At 52.4% G+C, this 16212-nt stretch overlaps 1 protein-coding gene across 1 annotated transcript; it reads left to right on the top strand.

Moving 5' to 3' along the window:
* The first annotated feature begins 13810 nt into the window (after positions 1–13810).
* UCN3 (urocortin 3) lies at positions 13811–14553 on the top strand. Its single transcript, XM_009503932.2, has one exon. The coding sequence runs from the start codon at positions 13811–13813 to the stop codon at positions 14279–14281; it is 471 nt and encodes a 156-aa protein (XP_009502227.1). The 3' UTR covers positions 14282–14553.
* Positions 14554–16212: the final 1659 nt, after the last annotated feature.

Here is a 16212-nt window from a genome sequence, read left to right as displayed (position 1 = left end):
CAACGCCAGGCCCCAAGGGAATGGCAGGGAGATGTGCCAGGGGAGGGTTAGGCTGGGCATTAGGGAAAGGTTCTTCCCCCAGAGGGTGGCGGAGCCCTGGCACAGGCTCCCCAGGGAGGCATCACGGCACCAGCCTGGCGATATTCCAGAAGCACTTGGCCAAGGCCCTCAGAGCCCTGGTGTGAATTTGGGGTGTCCTGTGCAGGGACAGGAGCTGGGCTCGATGATCCTTGTGGGTCCCTCCCAACTCAGGACATTCTGTGATTCTATGATTCTAAATATGGGGTTGTCATACTTGAGTTGCCACCACCACTTGACCCAGGGTGTCCAGTCAGTGTAAAGCCTGAGGTCTTTTACTAATCATGGCCAAAAAAAAAATAAAAATATGTGTTTATGGGCTTGTGGTAACTTTGGACCAGCTCTATTCCAATCCAGCTTAGGATGTCCCCAAAAACTAGCCTTCCTGTCCTTGGCTACTCTTGGGATACCCAAGACTAAGCGTTACCCAGGCTCCAGCACTTGGCCAGCCCTGCCCAGGACTGTGGGGTTTGGCCAAGCAAGGTAGGGAGGATTTGCCAAAGAGGAGGATTTGAGAAGAAAGGATTTGGGTTGACCGTCAGAGGAAATGCTGCACTGCTCATTCCTACCTCATCCTACCAAGCCAGCGTGCACGTGGCTGCGCCATCTCTGGTGATACAGTGATGCATGGGGCATTTCTCCACCCTACACACCAGCTGCTTCCGTGGATTTGGTGTGAAAGTCACCCAATGTCCCCAGCACATGGCTCAGGGTCACCAGGTAGCCTGTCCCTATCCCACAGCCGGGCTGGCATTGCAGCACCCTGCAGAGTGCCCGCTCTCCCTGCCTCCTTCAGCTCCCCAGACTCTCCCAGGACATCTCCTCTTGGGCATCTGTCCCCATGTCCTGTCTCTGCCCTTCCTGTGTGCTGCGATTTTGGGTTTCCACCAAGACAACGGAGATGCTCCCAGGAGCCTTTCTCCAATTCAGGGTGCAACAGCATCCCTCTTGGGGACCACTGGCACCAGAAAGCTCATGAATAACTACAAGTAGCACTTATTTACCAAAATCAAGAGGAGAAAACCTTCCTCCATCCCATGATTGCTCTTCCAGGGACTCCAGCCCTGCATTTCACCATCGCCTTCCAACTATTATCTCCACCAGGGCATTAGAGAAGAGGAGGGTGCATTGCTGTGGGCTGGTGAATCCCTTGGCAAGCACATTAAGTTGACATCAAGCCTGAGGAGACAATAAGCAACATTTTCTGCATGAAGATCATTTTTAGAGCTGTGAATCAGCAGCACAGTGAGCATCTGGAGGCAGCAGTAGGTGAGAAAATGGACCTGCGGGATGTGGGACCTGGCACCTCCTGGGGAACATGAGGAATTTCTCTTTCTGCCTCATTATTCCCAGATACCAAACAAGTGGGGCAACACCTTAGTTTTTCCTTTTAAGACCAGTGCCACCACTTAAAATAGAGCTTCATCTTCCCACGTGCAGAATTTCTTGGCAGCTTTTGGCTCCAAGCTTGGCAAGGAGTGCACATATCCCAGAGCCAAGTCTGGGAAACAAATCTGGGCACTTGGTTTCATGGTCAAGGTGTAGCCAAAGGAGAGGGCAGAGTCTCCCAGGGGGGTGATTTGGCTCAAGACCCTTCACCATAAACCATGTTTATGGCCCAGGTCAAAGCAGCAGCTCACCAGGGAGCCAGGTGACTTAATTCAGATTTGCAAAGTGGCTGGAAGGCTTGAGAAGTGAAAACCAATATTGTGGGCAAGTATATAAGATCAAGCTGTTCAGTCCTCTGCTAGGTGTATTAAATGCAGCTTGAATTTCCCATCAGTGCTCTGGGAGCTTAAGCATAATGGGAAATTGATAACTTGATTTTTTTTTTTTAATACATCTAGCCTTAAATGTTTACTATTGATTTGCCATCTGAACCGCTTTGGCAGGGCCAAATATTACGGGAATGCATCCTCGGTGTTTCCTTGGAAATGTCACGTCATTCTAATTGAGTTTCTTGAAATTATTTGATTGCAGGGTAGGGGAGACTTTTAGGGCTGAACAATTTGCTGGCGAGCTGACTGCTTTCCAGACGCAGGGAGCTGGGGCTGCTCCAGACAGGGCGAAGCCAGAAGATTCCTGAACACACGCACTGGAGAACGGCCTTAGAAAGCAAAGAACATCGCTACGAACGGTCAGCCCTGAGCATGTGAAAAGCTGGGGCTTTAATGCACGTAAAACCAGCTTCACAAATCCTTGTGGAGTTTGCAAAGTGGAGGGCAATTTTGAAGCATAAGTTCATCGATTATTTTGTATGAATCACATGGCTCCGGAGCTGAGCCCGTGGGTCTGTATCTATGTGTGTACAGGCACCTATAGCTGGAGCACGCTCAGCCCCTTTGCAGGAGGGGGTTTCACGTGCATCCAGTCAGCGAAGTCTTGCAAGGAGGTGCGGAGAGGAGAAACTGGCCTCATTGCGGCATCCAATGTCCGCGGGCCGTTCCTTAGCAACCCTGACAAAAGAAAATGGATCGCGAGAGATGATGAGGCTCGGCCGGCATAATTTAGTAATTTGATAATGATACAGCCCCTGAAATGGCCACCAGCGCTGACAACTGGGCCCCGAGCATCATCCAGCGTCCTCTGGCCATGCCTGGCAGATTGGAGCAGACAGGCTGTTTGGGAGGGAGCTGACAAAAGCCCCTGTCTTCACTCCTGCCAGAGTCAAAAGCAATAAAAAAGTTCATCACCATATTACCAGCCTGAATTGCTCTTAGCTAGGTTAATTAATTACGCAGTATTTTAAGAGCAGGAGTAATTTAGGCTCTGGAGATGCCGCTGAGGCAAATGGCTGTGAGTTAATGTAGGGCTGGACCTGAGCACTGGAGAGTCCATCTTGCAAAACCCTCCACCACATCTTCCATGCTCAGACTCTGTGGGAGGCAGTAGAGGTTTGCATGCCAACTGCAGCCCTTTTGGGTGATATTTATCACTTTTAGGAGCAATAGGAATCACTACATCACTGCATTGGTATATACAGCCTCTTGCCAGCATTGCTGGAAGGCCGCTGGTGAACACCGTCCCCTGCCCACTGTAAGGGTAGAATTGCAACCCAGCAGCCACAATGCCCTTGAGAAGGAAGGAAAATATTGAAAGAAAACCTGAAAAACCTTCTGTGCCAGGAAGGCAGCTCTGCCCGTCTGAGCTGGGACAAGCAGGAGCAAAAATGGGGATGGATTTGCCCCTGACATCATTGCCATGTGGGTTAAGAGGAAAACCAAGGAGAAACTCTCCCCATCCAGGAGCCAGTGCTCCTGCAGGAGCAGCCCCCTCCCAGGCTGTCCATTGTGCTCCATTTTTCACCCCAAACCACCCCAGGTAAATCCCATTTGATTCTTCAGGCTTCCTCCGGATGGCTCCTCGCCCATTCCCTGCTTTGGGCATCCCTCAGCCCAGCACCCTGAGCCCCGCCGGTGGGCTCTGCCCCTGAAAACACCCCAAGCACCTCCCTCTGGATGATGAAGCCAAGGGGCCAACCCACAGCCATGATGCCAGTGGCAAAGGAGTTCTGGATGAGCAATATAACCCACCTGTAGAGAAGCAACCATAGCATTCCTTGAGCAATGTCTCTCCCGCCTGCCTCAGCCAGCAGCTGCAGCCTCACCAGTGAGAGCAATCCCTGCTTACAGAGGCAGGAAAAAGAAGCAGCTCCTTCTATACTTCACTGCATGGGACAGAGATAGGTTTTACGTGTAGACCCACTGTCAGGATAAACACCCTGAGGCCAGTGCTGCTCCTGCATGTGGATCCAGGCTCCTGCTGCCTCCCTTTACATTTTTTCTTGATTTTCGATGTTTCCTTCCATCTGGAGATGTGAAGCCCATGTAGCTGCCAGCACATACAGGTAGGTGCAAACACCTCTTTGGAGAAGGGGTAGGAGGTGCAACACAGAGATAGCAGACAAAAACATTGCAGCGAACACTTGGGGAAGACAATTTGGAAGATCTAAGATTATTTTTTCTTCTCTGTTGATTTTTTCTTTTCTTCCTTTGGAGGGAAAGCACCAAGAACCACGCTTTATTTCATGCCTGAAGGCTGGCAGTGGTGAAATTGGTCTTTGGGTTTGGCCCAAGCGATTCTTGGAGGAGCATATGCAGCAATCTGCAAAATAACCCCAGCCCGTTTTATGCCAAAGAGGCTTTCTGGTATTACATTTGCATCAAAAGCTCAAAGCAGAGCTAATTAATTTCCAGGAACATGAAACACCGAAGGCAGGGTGGGTAACTGCTTTTTACAGGCAGCCAAGTGCTTTGCATACGACCGGGGCTGTAATTCCCCTGTGACCCTGCAGCAGCAGCAAGAGACTCGGGACCCAAGAAGGTGAAAAAAAAAGGGTAAGAAAGGTAAAACAATAATTCAAGCCCTGCAAAACTAACAAACTCCTTGTCCCCAGCTGCTCTCCTCCCTGTACTGAGGTTCTGGCTCAAAGCCCTTAGCTCAAAGCCCCACTGTACAGCCACCTTGGAGAGACATGCAGGGACCTGCTGCTGCTAAGCTGTTGGAAGAAGTGAAAATCACCCCCAAAATGGGGTTATGGGGAAGAAAAACCCACCAAAAATCAGCCTCGGGGGAGAGGAAGGGCCATTCGCTGTAGGGTTACGGAGAGATGGGAGACGGGCAATCTCATATCATAGCAAGGTCTTCCCTCTGCAGCCTTGACAATGTAGACTGAGCCTTAGAGATTATTAAAGAAGGGACAAAGCAAACCAGAAAACTCCCTTCTGCTGCTCTATGGACTTACAGTGCATCCATGTCCAACTCCTCTCTGCAATTCTGGTGCTGGAAGCAGTAAACAGGACCTCGCATCGCATTGCCTTTGCCTCCCCAGGCCAGGCAAAACTTCTGTGCTGGTATTTGAGGCATGCTTTTTGCTTTCAAGGCTTCTGGTGTGATACGACCACAAGTCGCCGTGTCTTATTTTTCCCAGTAGCGGAATGGTTGTACTGATGAAACTTTAATAAGATCCTCTTCAGCTGCCCACATCTGGGCTTTAAATGATGATTCACAGAAGGAAATTGAGCTCGGTGAGAGTGAGGGCAGGCTGCAGAGAGGTGGGAAGGTGTCCTGCTCCTGGAGAGACAGACGCACAGTGGAGACGTGTGAGGATGCTCATGACAAAACCTGCATTTTTCATAAGCTTGGTAATTTTCAGAGAAACTTTTTAGGAGTTTGAAGTCCCCTCTGCTGCCAGCCAGCTCCCAGGGGTGCCCCAGGCTGTTTGTAGTGCAGCTCCCTCCATCTCCAGGGTCAGCTGGGGTTATCTTCATGCCATGACTTTTTCAGATTTGCAGGAAAATCTCCTCTTCAATCCCCTGCAAAAGCAAAGACCGAAGCAGGGATCTGCCAGCTGCAGTAGCTGGTGACAGTGAAAAGAGTCCAGTTTGCTTTTAAAGCAGACTGATAAGGATGAACGAAGCAGTTTGACTTCTTTCATCTTTCTTTCTTAGGTGCCACCTTCTCTTCCCTATTTTCTCCTAATAAAATCACTCTGAAAACTCTATGTCTGGTGTGTGCATTTGCCTCCTGCAAGGACGTTGTCCTGTACCAACACTTCCCAACAGCGAAGTGTTTTATGGGTAAATAAAACATAGAAATACACCCTAGTATCTGCTCAGGAGACGGAGATGGGTTTCACCTGATGGCTCCAGCAGTGACCTGCTGGATGATGGGAAAGGCACTCACCTCCATGCTCCAGCTTCTCTCTCAGGTAGTTTTTGCTGTCTGCATGAAAAATAAATAGGTTCATATTTACATGGCTCATTGTGGAAACAGGACTGACTTTTGAGGGGAATCCATGTGTATATGCCATTCCTTCAAATGTAGCATGTCTTTAGGGCTGTTGTGATTGCTTTTTCCCTTTGGAGCCATGGGGATTAGCTGTCGCAAACCTGGCTGCCCAGGAAAGCAGTTTGTTAAGCACTGAGTGCCTCCCTGCCTTTCAGTCTGCTCTTGTGCCCTGGCCCCCGGCACCTTTGGGATCCACCGTCACCCAATTCAGTCAATCAGGGTGAGGTTCAACCCCAACCATGTGAAGGTGGAACCATGGTGGAGATGGGTAACTGCACTTGTCACCCTCCCATGCGAGGCTGCCACAGTACCTGCAGACACCGAAGAGCCCAGGTGGGGTCTGGCACTGACAAACACCCCTCTCAGGGTCCTACAGGATCTCCTGGCATGTGGGTCAGCCCTTTCCCAACATCCCCCAAGTCATCTCATTGCAGCCACCAGCCAGGAAGGGCTAAACATCCCATTTCCAACCATTCAGAACATGCCCAACTCATGGAGACAGCCTGAAGCAGCTGCAATGGATAAAAACTACATGCACACACATTCTCCCTCCATCACACACGCTCTCCTACCAAACTCAGAAAAGCTTCAGTGAGAGAGGACAACCACCCCAACACAAGGGATAGGATGGCTGCAAAGGTGGAGTAGCCATCACTTGTGTGGATGCAACTAAATACACCTTACCCCCTCCCAACCTATGGTCTTGTATTGGGTCTGGCTGAGAAGGAGTTAATTTTCCCCACAGCAGCCCTCCTAGTGCTGGGCTTTGCCCTGGTAGCTAGAAAGGTGCTGATAACACACCGTGTTTGGGCTACCACTGCTCAGCGCTGGCACAGCATCAAGGCTGACTCTCCAACACACCCCCCTCACCAGTGGGCTGGGGGTGGGCAAGATCCTGGGAGGGGACAGAGCCACAACAGCTGACCCAAACTGACCAAAGGGATGTTCCATAGCATATGACGTCTGCTCAGCAATAAAACCTAAGAGAAAGGAGGGGGGAGGAAGGGGCGGGGGGTTCGTTATTACATTTGTCTTCTGGAGCGACTGTTATGCCTACTGAAGCCCTACTTCCCAGGAAATGTCTTGACATCGCCAGCTGATGGGAAGTAGAGAATAAATCTTTTGTTTTCCTTTGCTTCCATGCATGGCCTTTGCTTTTGTTTTCTTAAACTGCCTTTTTCTAGACCCACGAGGGTTTTTTCCACCTTATTTTCTCCCCACCACCACCCCATCCTGCTGAGGAGGGGAGTGATAAAGCAGCTCGGTGGGCACCTGGCGTCCAGCCAAGGTCAACCCACCGCAGGTCTTCATGTAGTAAATCACTTTGGAGATGCAGTGAAATAAGTTAAAGACCTCCTCACCTCTAGAAGAGAGCGAGCTTTAGGATGGCCTAAATAATCTACTTTGACATCCCACATTTCCCTAACCTATGTTCCCTTCCCCAGGTACCTGAATCACAGGTTCTCAGTTATTTAGGCAATAGCAGGGCTTCGGTTTGTCCTGAAGACCTGAAACTCCTGGAGGTGATCAGGGACACCAAGTCCTTGTGTCAGAGGGGTGCACCAGGCCTTGGTTTCTGGGGTACCAGTTTTGGGGGATGCCAGAGCCACGCCCCATGCCAGAAGCAATAACCCTTCCACATCCTTTATGTTCCTTGGCTGGTCTCTGAGCAGGTGGCAATTGAGTCTAAAATGCCAATGCAGACACTTTCAGTGGTTCCCCCAGCCATTTTAAAGTGCTCTTCTGCCCCAATGGGATGTGATGCCAGGGCACAGGATGGAGACAACCCCCTCTGGTAGGCAGAGGGGCATCCGTTTTCTGAGTGCCAACACACCTTTCATGAAATACCTGTTGGCCAGGTCAGCACCCAGAGCTCCCACCCCACATGTATTTACATGCTCAACTCCCTTCTTCCATCCCCAGACCAACAAAATCAGAGGAGGTGGGTCTCTAACCTGGTCTTAAGCATGCAGGGCTATCAGTGGCCTGAGCCAAACAGGGTCCAAGGGTCTCCTGAGCATTCCCCAAGGACCCCAGACAATTTCTGCAGCCCTCAGGGAGCAAGAGGATGCAAAACGCATCTCTCCAAGGAGGCACAATGGGAGAGGAACACTGGCAAAGCCCTCACCATCCACCCCAACCACAAAGCCTTCTTCCATGGGCAGTCAAACGTGGCTTGAGTCAAACCTGGGTGGAGCTTAGCACCACTCAAGGAATTGCATATATTTTAAAAAGCTTTAGATACCTTCAGACCTTTCCCTACGATGTCCTCTGGCCCACCAACACTAATTAAGCTACCAGGTAACAGTGCTGACTCAAGCACCTCTTACGCCATGGCGGTCAAGGAAAGACAGGACACAAGCCAAGCAGGGGGAAGCCAAAGGTTGTTGAGAATCAGCCCTCACACATCCACAGTGAGCACAGGGGGAAATAATTTTTAATGGACCTCCACTGCAGGGAACAGTTGGAAATAGCTCTCATCTATCACTGCTTCCTCACTGCAGAGCATGAGCTGAAGGGTTTCATCAGCTCTGTGGAAGATGCAGCTCTGAGAGAAAGCTCATCCCTCTGCAATAAATGAGCCCACGAGCGCTTGCCATAGGGAGAGAAGCAAGGACTGTGGGCCAGATGGTGATTTCCCTCGCTCTGGCTGAGAAGTCGTCCCGCTGATGGAGTTTGCCTCCCAACTCTTTGCGTTCAAGTTTGCAAGCGGGTTTGCTTGCTCAAAACTACGACCAAAGGCTCCAAAAATTTGGATAACCAAACTGCCTTCCAGGTCTCAGTGAAGGAGGGGAAAGGAAAACATCAGTCCAGGAGGTGAAAGCTTCAACTGAAAATGAGAAAGGCGTGAATTGCTGGAGCAGTGGATGCTGATGTGTCTCAGCCAACAGCTGGAGGTGATTAAGGGGAGAACCCTTTACCCAGGACTAAAGCCAAAGGGGAGCTCTCACCATTACCAGTCACTGCATCTCCGACAACAGCCAGCATCTTCAGGAACTGGGTAAGAAGCTCAAAGATGCCTATCCGAGAATATCCACATTCATGGCTCCTCTTCTCCAAAGGAGCAGCTGTGACCATCACTGGTGGGTGGTCCAGGAGCAAGAACATCTCCCCATCCTACCTTGGAGCACATCCAGGGTCACTAGTGACTGCTGTTACCTTTTGTGGGGTCGCTCAGAGGATCTTCCCCACTTTGGGTAGGATTTGTCCCTTCCCAGGGGTAACTGCACCCCACCAGCCCTTTTCTAGAAGAAGGTGAAAATGGCACTTCCAAGCAGGTTTCAGAGAGGGGCTCTGATAAGCAGGTGGGGCTGAGCAGGGTCCTGGGGCCGCCAGGAGCCTCCAGCCCAGCCGCAAATCTGTGGTGGCCATTGGAGGGACCCTCCACCAGAGAGCTGACTCCTTTGGGTGTCTCAGTACAGAATCACATGGAGCAACCTGTTTCTAGCAGGGACGTCTCCGTCTGCATCCTCTTTGTAGCACAAAGCACTTTTGCTTGCAAAACAGCTCTGCGGGGAATCACAGGAGACCTCTCTTTGACCACACCGGGACCAGAGAGGTCCTGGGACCCCAGATTGGCTGCTGTCTTGGGGCAATCTGAGTTAATTCTGCTGGACCTCAGTGGCTTTGGAGAGACACACATTATCCTCACACCCCTCTTCAAATGCTGCACCTGGGACCATGCTACTGCATCCTGGAAGAACTTTCCCAAAATGTCAATCTTCCAGGGGTCTCCCTGCCTGCGTGGGAGGAGAAAAATCCCCAGAGATGGAAAACCAGGCAGAGGGCAGAGCAGTGTGAGCAGAGCAAGTCTGTATCTGCCGGCGACGGGGCTTACAAGCACTGTTCGGGGGCAAAACCCTGCCAAGGTGCTGCACCAGACCCCCTCTTCTGATGGAAACACATCAGTTGGGAGAACACTGTTAATCAGTGCTGAAATCCCCACCAAGCATCCTTAGGGGGCATAAAAAACTTCGCATTTAAAATACCCTTGAACCAAGTGCCTGGCTACCTGGATGAGCGGGGTGAAAGTGTGTCTGCGTGATCCTACAAAGTCCCAGCGGTGGCAACAGCCCTGTTTTTGGGTGACTTTCACCAGGCTGTTGGGTTCAGATGTCTTTCCACCCCCCTCCCTTTTTTTCCTTCTGAATGGGGAGAGGCACCGCAGCCCCGTGACGCTGCCAGCTCCCTCTGATTTCATTTTAATGAAATCATGCCCAAATGAAGGCTCCACGTCTGGAGTTACGACTCCAACCCCGTGATCGCTCATTTTTATATATACACGAGGGAGGGGAAAAGCGTTTCCATAGAGAGGAAAAATATCACAGCCCTCTTAATAACAATAAAAGAAAAGCGAGGGTGCAGAAGTTCAGGGGAACGCGCCCGATGCCTCTCTCCTTGGAGTGAGACTGCAGCAACCCCTTCCCATCCTGAGCACCGAGGACTACCAGGTGAGTGCCTGGATTTATTTATTAACGAGCAGCCCACTCCATTTGCACAAACTTTAAATATTTTAGTGCTTTCCTTGGGAGATCAGGTTCCACGTTTCTCTGCAAGAAGAAAAAAAAAAGGCAGGATAGGGAAAAGCAGTTCAAGATACTGAGTAAAGAGACTCCCTCCCACCCTCCCTCCTAAGCAATGAAGTATCTTTTTTATTATTATAACAATTTTTGGAGGCAGATCGGGCTGGGTAGCATGGGAAGGCTTTGGAAATCTTGGGAAATCAGAAAATGGGGAGGCAAATCACTGTAGTGGTTAAAGGGATGGGGAGGAGAGGAGGTCACAGCGCCATCCCCACCAGGTCAGCTTGAATTTTGGAGCCCTGGGAATCAGCATCTTCAGGAGAGATTCATTAGGGAAGTGGAGGCAGCATCGGACAGAAAAAAGTTTAAGAAGACTACAGGTCTCATCCACAGTGTCATTTTATTCCGGACTTACTTTTGATGGCAAAAAATTAGCTTAAAGCAGTGCCTCTGCTGCCGAGGAGCCCATGATAACCAGCAGCTAGCTTTGTCCCCGGTCTGCAGGGCTGACTTTTCTCTTTCAAAGCCGAGAGGCAGATCTTCAGCCCATACAAATGGTCCAGCCGTGTCTGTCGGCACCATCTCAATATAATGCCTGTAAATTTATTCACATGCATCCCGGCAGTGTCCATCCTCAGCGAAAGGCACCCGCAGGTCACCCTCTGGCAGCCGCAGATTTAACTCCGACTTCCTCAGATCCACCACAGGCGGTTTTTCATCTTTTTCTGCTTTTTGGGGGGAGGAGAAAAAACTAATTCCAGTTTCTTTCCTATTCCATGAAAACTTTCTGGCATGCCAGTGCACAAAACCCCCATGTGAAAAAAAACCCCACTAAAATACCAGCTCATACTGTCCGATCAGCGCAGCCGGATGCTGCTTTTCCTTGCTGTTTTGCCTTGATTTTTGCTCTTTTTGCCAGGATATCCACCCCACAGCCGAGGACTGGGAAACCAGGCACTGAGTACAGATGCATTTCAGCCGCATTTCACCCTTCCTCTGCCTTTCCCCTCACTCTGAGGGGAGCCGGGCTGAGCTCCCCAAAGAGTTTTTCTAAACAGAAAAAGCCCGAGCTGGCCGCAGGGCCGAGCCACCCGTTTCACACAGTTATACAATAGCTGTCGGGGAGAGGCGAGGTGGAGATGCTGCTCCGTGGCTCTGGAGAGGGCAGCGGCAGCTAAAACCAGCTCAATTCTCTCCCAGCATCTGTACTGGCTCTGCAAGGGCTTTCAGAGGTGTTCCCATTTTCCATCCAGCAGCTCTGGGTCACGCCGTGTCCCCAGGAGAGCCAGGGATGCAGACAGGGGTGAGAAATTTAGTGATGTCTAAATTAATGCCCCAAGCCCCTGGTCCTGCTGGCAGGGGCTGCAAGGAGTTTGCTGGGGCGGGGGGGGCTTTCTTCTGGGGCTGAAACACAGCTGCGAAGGAGGAGACTTTGGGGTAGGAGAAAGATCTTCCTCCTGTTAAGCTTTTGCAACCAAACACTAGGTCCTGGGACTTAAATGTCTGATCTGGGGCTGAAGGAAGGAGAGTTTTGGGACCCAAATTACCCTCGCATGGAGGCTGTGTGCCTGGGAAGGGGTTTTCTGCCTCATCCTACAGCAACAGCTTTGCAGGTGCTGCCTGGGGGCTGCTGCACGTCCTTCCTCACCCATCTGGATGCAGGGCAGAGTTAAGGAGATGGTTGTTGCCTGGGGGAGCTCTGTGGGGTTTTGTGCAGGGGCAAGTGAAGCAAAGAAGAAAGCGAGTGGCTCCCTCAAAACCTGCCTGTATGACTTGCCCCAGTCTCCCCCTCCAAGGGACGGCAAAGGGCAGACTTGAACGGATAAATCTGCCCCAGCCTCCCCCTCCAAGAAACAGCAAAGGGCAGAGTTAAGGGGATAAACCTCCTTCTCCATGGGACAGCAAAGGGCAGAGTTAAGGTGACGGCAGTTTCAGGGACAGTGGCTCAGTGGCAGAAGAGCATGTTCAGGGTGACAGTGCCTGGGAACGAGTGATTTGATTTGATTTTGGATAGATCTGAGGACGTCTCCCCCACCCAGCAGCCCCTCGTGCAGAAAGGCACAGCCTTCATCCCCAGCGGTAGCCCCAAGACACAGAAGTCCACAGAGACTTGCAGGACTCATCCCGCTCCACAAGAGCTTCCCAGGGGCTTCCCCCCAGCCTCCTTGGCCCCTCCACATGGGAAATAATTCAGCAGCTCACAGCCCCAAACCAGTGGTGGAACCCCAGCCCCAGGCGGGGTCCCCGCACCCCTGAGGACTGTCCCCCGGCCAGGACTTGCCGTGCGATGCACTTGCCACAAGATGGGGCCCGAAGATTGGGAATGCCAGCACACTTCCAGGCACTTGGTGGACCCCTGTGCCCTTCGGGATGGCACTGGAGACACTTGTCTGACCTCTACATGGGCAAAGACCCCTACCAGGAGATCCCTTGTGGCCTTTTAGGTGGCCTTTTTGAGCAGTCAGGTGGGTATACAGGGAGAAGGGTGGCTTCCTGGAGAGACAGGACTCAGAGACAGGGAGGTTTTGCAGACCAGGCGGGTTAGCCTGAGTTTTGCAGCCTCCATAAGACCCCAAAATGACAATATATTTCTAGCAGGGAGTGCTGCTGCTGTGCCGTGATTTTGGAGGCGCACCCATGTCCCCAGGAAGGGCTGTCCACAGCAGGGAATGTGCCCCAAACGTGCCATCAGATGGAACAGCCTGTCCTGCACCCAGGGTGGAGGGGGGTCCTGGGGATGGAGCCACAGGGTAACAGGCAATCCCCAGAACCACCAAGGCCAGGACTGGAGAGAGGACATGGGGCCATCACACTGGATTGCCCCTCAGCACTGGGACCTACCTCACTCTCCATGCCCTTTTCAGACCGAGTTGGGTGAGACAGGCAATTACCAACTTCAGGGAGCATAGAAACGTCACTGGTGGTTTCAGGCTGGCCAGAGAGCAGCTGAAAGGAAAACTCACCTTTACGGCAGCTGGCAGTACCCACAGTTACTCTGTGGAGATGTTAGCAAGGTGGAGAGGGCTGCAAGGGGACTGCAATGAGATCGCCCCAGGCAAGGAGGTACCTATGGTAGAAACCAGCTCTCCTACAGCAGGCCCTTGTGTTTCAGCAATGGGATGGCCAAATCCTCCCCTCCATGGAGTCTGCAGCCTTGCAAAGCACCTTGGACATCCCACCTCCCACCCAGCACCCAAAACCAAGGGCTAGGGAGTTGCATCTTAGAGGAGGAGGCCCCAAGGCAACTCATTCCCACCTGCCCTAACCATTACATGGGACCTGGGGGGCACCTGGGCAGCAAACCCACGTCCATGGGATGTGGGAGGATGGGGGATGGTGGTGCTTTGCCTGGGGCCCCGCGGGAAGCTCATGCCCATCTCTGCCCTCCCCTCACTATTTCTACCAGGCAAGCCACCGCAATGCCCCACACCAGGCTGCTGCTCCTCCTCACCCTCCTCTGTGCCACTGAGACCGGACGGGCTCTCCACCTCTACAATGCTGCCTCCATCTTTAGCTGCCTCAACGCAGCCCTTGCTGAAGCCCAGAAGGGCCTCCCAGAGGAAAACACCATCTTGGACAAGCGCAGCTTCGACTCCCCATCACCAGAAGAGACTTCTGAGGACGAGGAGGGGGAGGATGCAGTGAATGAAGAGATGGGGAAAAGGACGTTCCCAGGGGAAGGCCATTACAAATACGTCTCCCAGGCACAGGTGAAGGGGAAGACATACCAAAACCGAGCCAAGAGCGACCGCCGCACCAAGGTCACCCTCTCCCTCGACGTCCCTACCAACATCATGAACATCCTCTTCAACATCGCCAAAGCCAAGAACTTGCGGGCAAAGGCCGCCGCCAATGCGCATCTCATGGCCCAAATCGGGCGGCGGAAGTGACCCCCCGTGGGGCAGGGGGGGACTCGGAGAAGGGCTGGCTGTGTGGGGCCACCACCCGGCCCAGACTGCCAGCCAGAGGGGACTGATGGCCATGTATGATATCAGTGTTGTATATTTTTGACCCATAGAGCTACCTAACTTTCATATCTCTTCTTCCTCCTTCTCTCCTTCCTGATCAATTCCGTCCCTCCTCCTGGACATTTCCATGAGTGGGGAAGAGGCTTCTGTCCGCAGTAGGACAAGGGGACGTGTCACCTCGGGAAGGACCCTAATTAAAGCTACAATCTCTTGAGTTTCCAATGCTTTGTTCTCCCATCGTCTCCACCGGGTGTTCCGTTGTGTCTGTCTGGGCCTGTAGCCTTTCCAAAACATCCCTCCTGCTCAACCTCACTGCCCTGTTCCCCACCCCGGTCCAGACCCTACTCCCTCCCACGTCCCCGTACGCAAGCTGTCCCTACACATAATCATCACAGAATCCCAGAATCCCAGACTGGTGGGGGCTGGCAGGGACCTCTGGAGCTCACCCCGTCCCACCCCCTGCTGGAGCAGGCACCCCCAGAGCAGGGGCACAGGGCCGCGTCCAGGCGGGGGGTGAATGTCTCCAGGGAAGGGACCCCACAGCCTCTCTGGGCAGCCTGTGCCCCTGCTCTGGAACCGTGCATGTCACCATGTCATCACTGCATTGGGAAGGGAAAAGCAAGACTAATCAGGGGACCTCAAGAGGCATTTTCCATTTTCTCCCCCTGGGAACTCTCTAGGATTTAAGGTTGTCTTGCAACTACCCCTTTCCCTCAGGGCACCTTCAGCAGTCACAGCTGGGACAGCATCACCCTCCCCTTCAACATGGCCCTTCACATGTGTCCCCAGGATATTGGCTGGCCTCAGCCAGGACCACCCCATGGCCTCAGGTGAGTTTGGACTGCAAGAGTTGCAGGCGCCTCCCTGGCTGCTCCAGATACAACCCATGGGGTCTGACCATGTTGCCCAATCTACCCTTCCCCCCTTTCTGCCACTCTCCCTTTCCCTGGTAGACCTCTGTACCAGTCCTGGGGCTTCAGCTCCCCTTACACAGACCGTCCCCATTCACCCTGCTCTTTTCCACCCTCCACTGAGTCCTAGCTCACCAAGCTCCCACCCCTTCGCCTTGGACTATTTATCACTTCCTCTAAATCTCCCTTTCTCTTCACCTCCCAGCCCAGCTCCAAGATGAAAGTGCATCTTTTGGCCTCCATCCCTGCAGGTAGCAGGCAAGGGAGGTGGAGAGAAATCTGGCCCTCCTTCTCCAGGATACATTTCCTGAGAGCAACAAAGCAGCTCCCACCAGCCCTGTCCAGGTGTCCAGGGCATGGTTATGGGGAGCACTCCAGGTGGGACATTAAGAGGGGACAGGTCTCTGGTTGAAGGCTTGGCAGATGGACCCACCAGCCATCTCCAGAGGCAAAGCTGGAGACATCTCTCTGCCCCCACTGGGCACCCAGAGGAGGCAACACGGCTGAATTCAGCCCCAGTGAACCCACGGTCAGGTGGCCAAGGCTCCTCACTGACCCACAGCCCAGGGACTCAGGACCCAAATTCAGCTGAAGCCTAAGAAGCAAAAACAAAACAATGCACCAGGCCCTTCAGCATCTTCTCATAGCACACATCTCCAGCAGACAACACACCAACACACCCGCAGCATCTCTGCGCAATGACCTCCCCCTGCCTCAGCTCTAAGTGTGTCCAGGTGAGATCTTTCCCTGTTGCAATCTGCTGTAGCCTTGGTCTATATGGCCCTTTATGTACACTGTATATTACTTTCTACATTTTTATAGACCAACACCCTACACATCCATCTCCATTGATATATTGAGCTCAGTTCAGCAGCACATAGACATTGACCCCATTTTACGCCCAGGAAAACAGAGGCACGCATGCCCAGTCACATCGGGTCA

Source organism: Phalacrocorax carbo, chromosome 1 (genome assembly GCF_963921805.1).
Source record: "Phalacrocorax carbo chromosome 1, bPhaCar2.1, whole genome shotgun sequence".
In the NCBI taxonomy this organism is placed as follows: Eukaryota; Metazoa; Chordata; class Aves; order Suliformes; family Phalacrocoracidae; genus Phalacrocorax; species Phalacrocorax carbo.
This window is presented reverse-complemented; position numbering and strand designations above follow the sequence as displayed.

Excerpts from the sequence above, each read along its gene's own strand:
- UCN3 (XM_009503932.2), top strand. The coding sequence starts at position 13,811 with ATGCCCCACACCAGGCTGCTGCTCCTCCTCACCCTCCTCTGTGCCACT.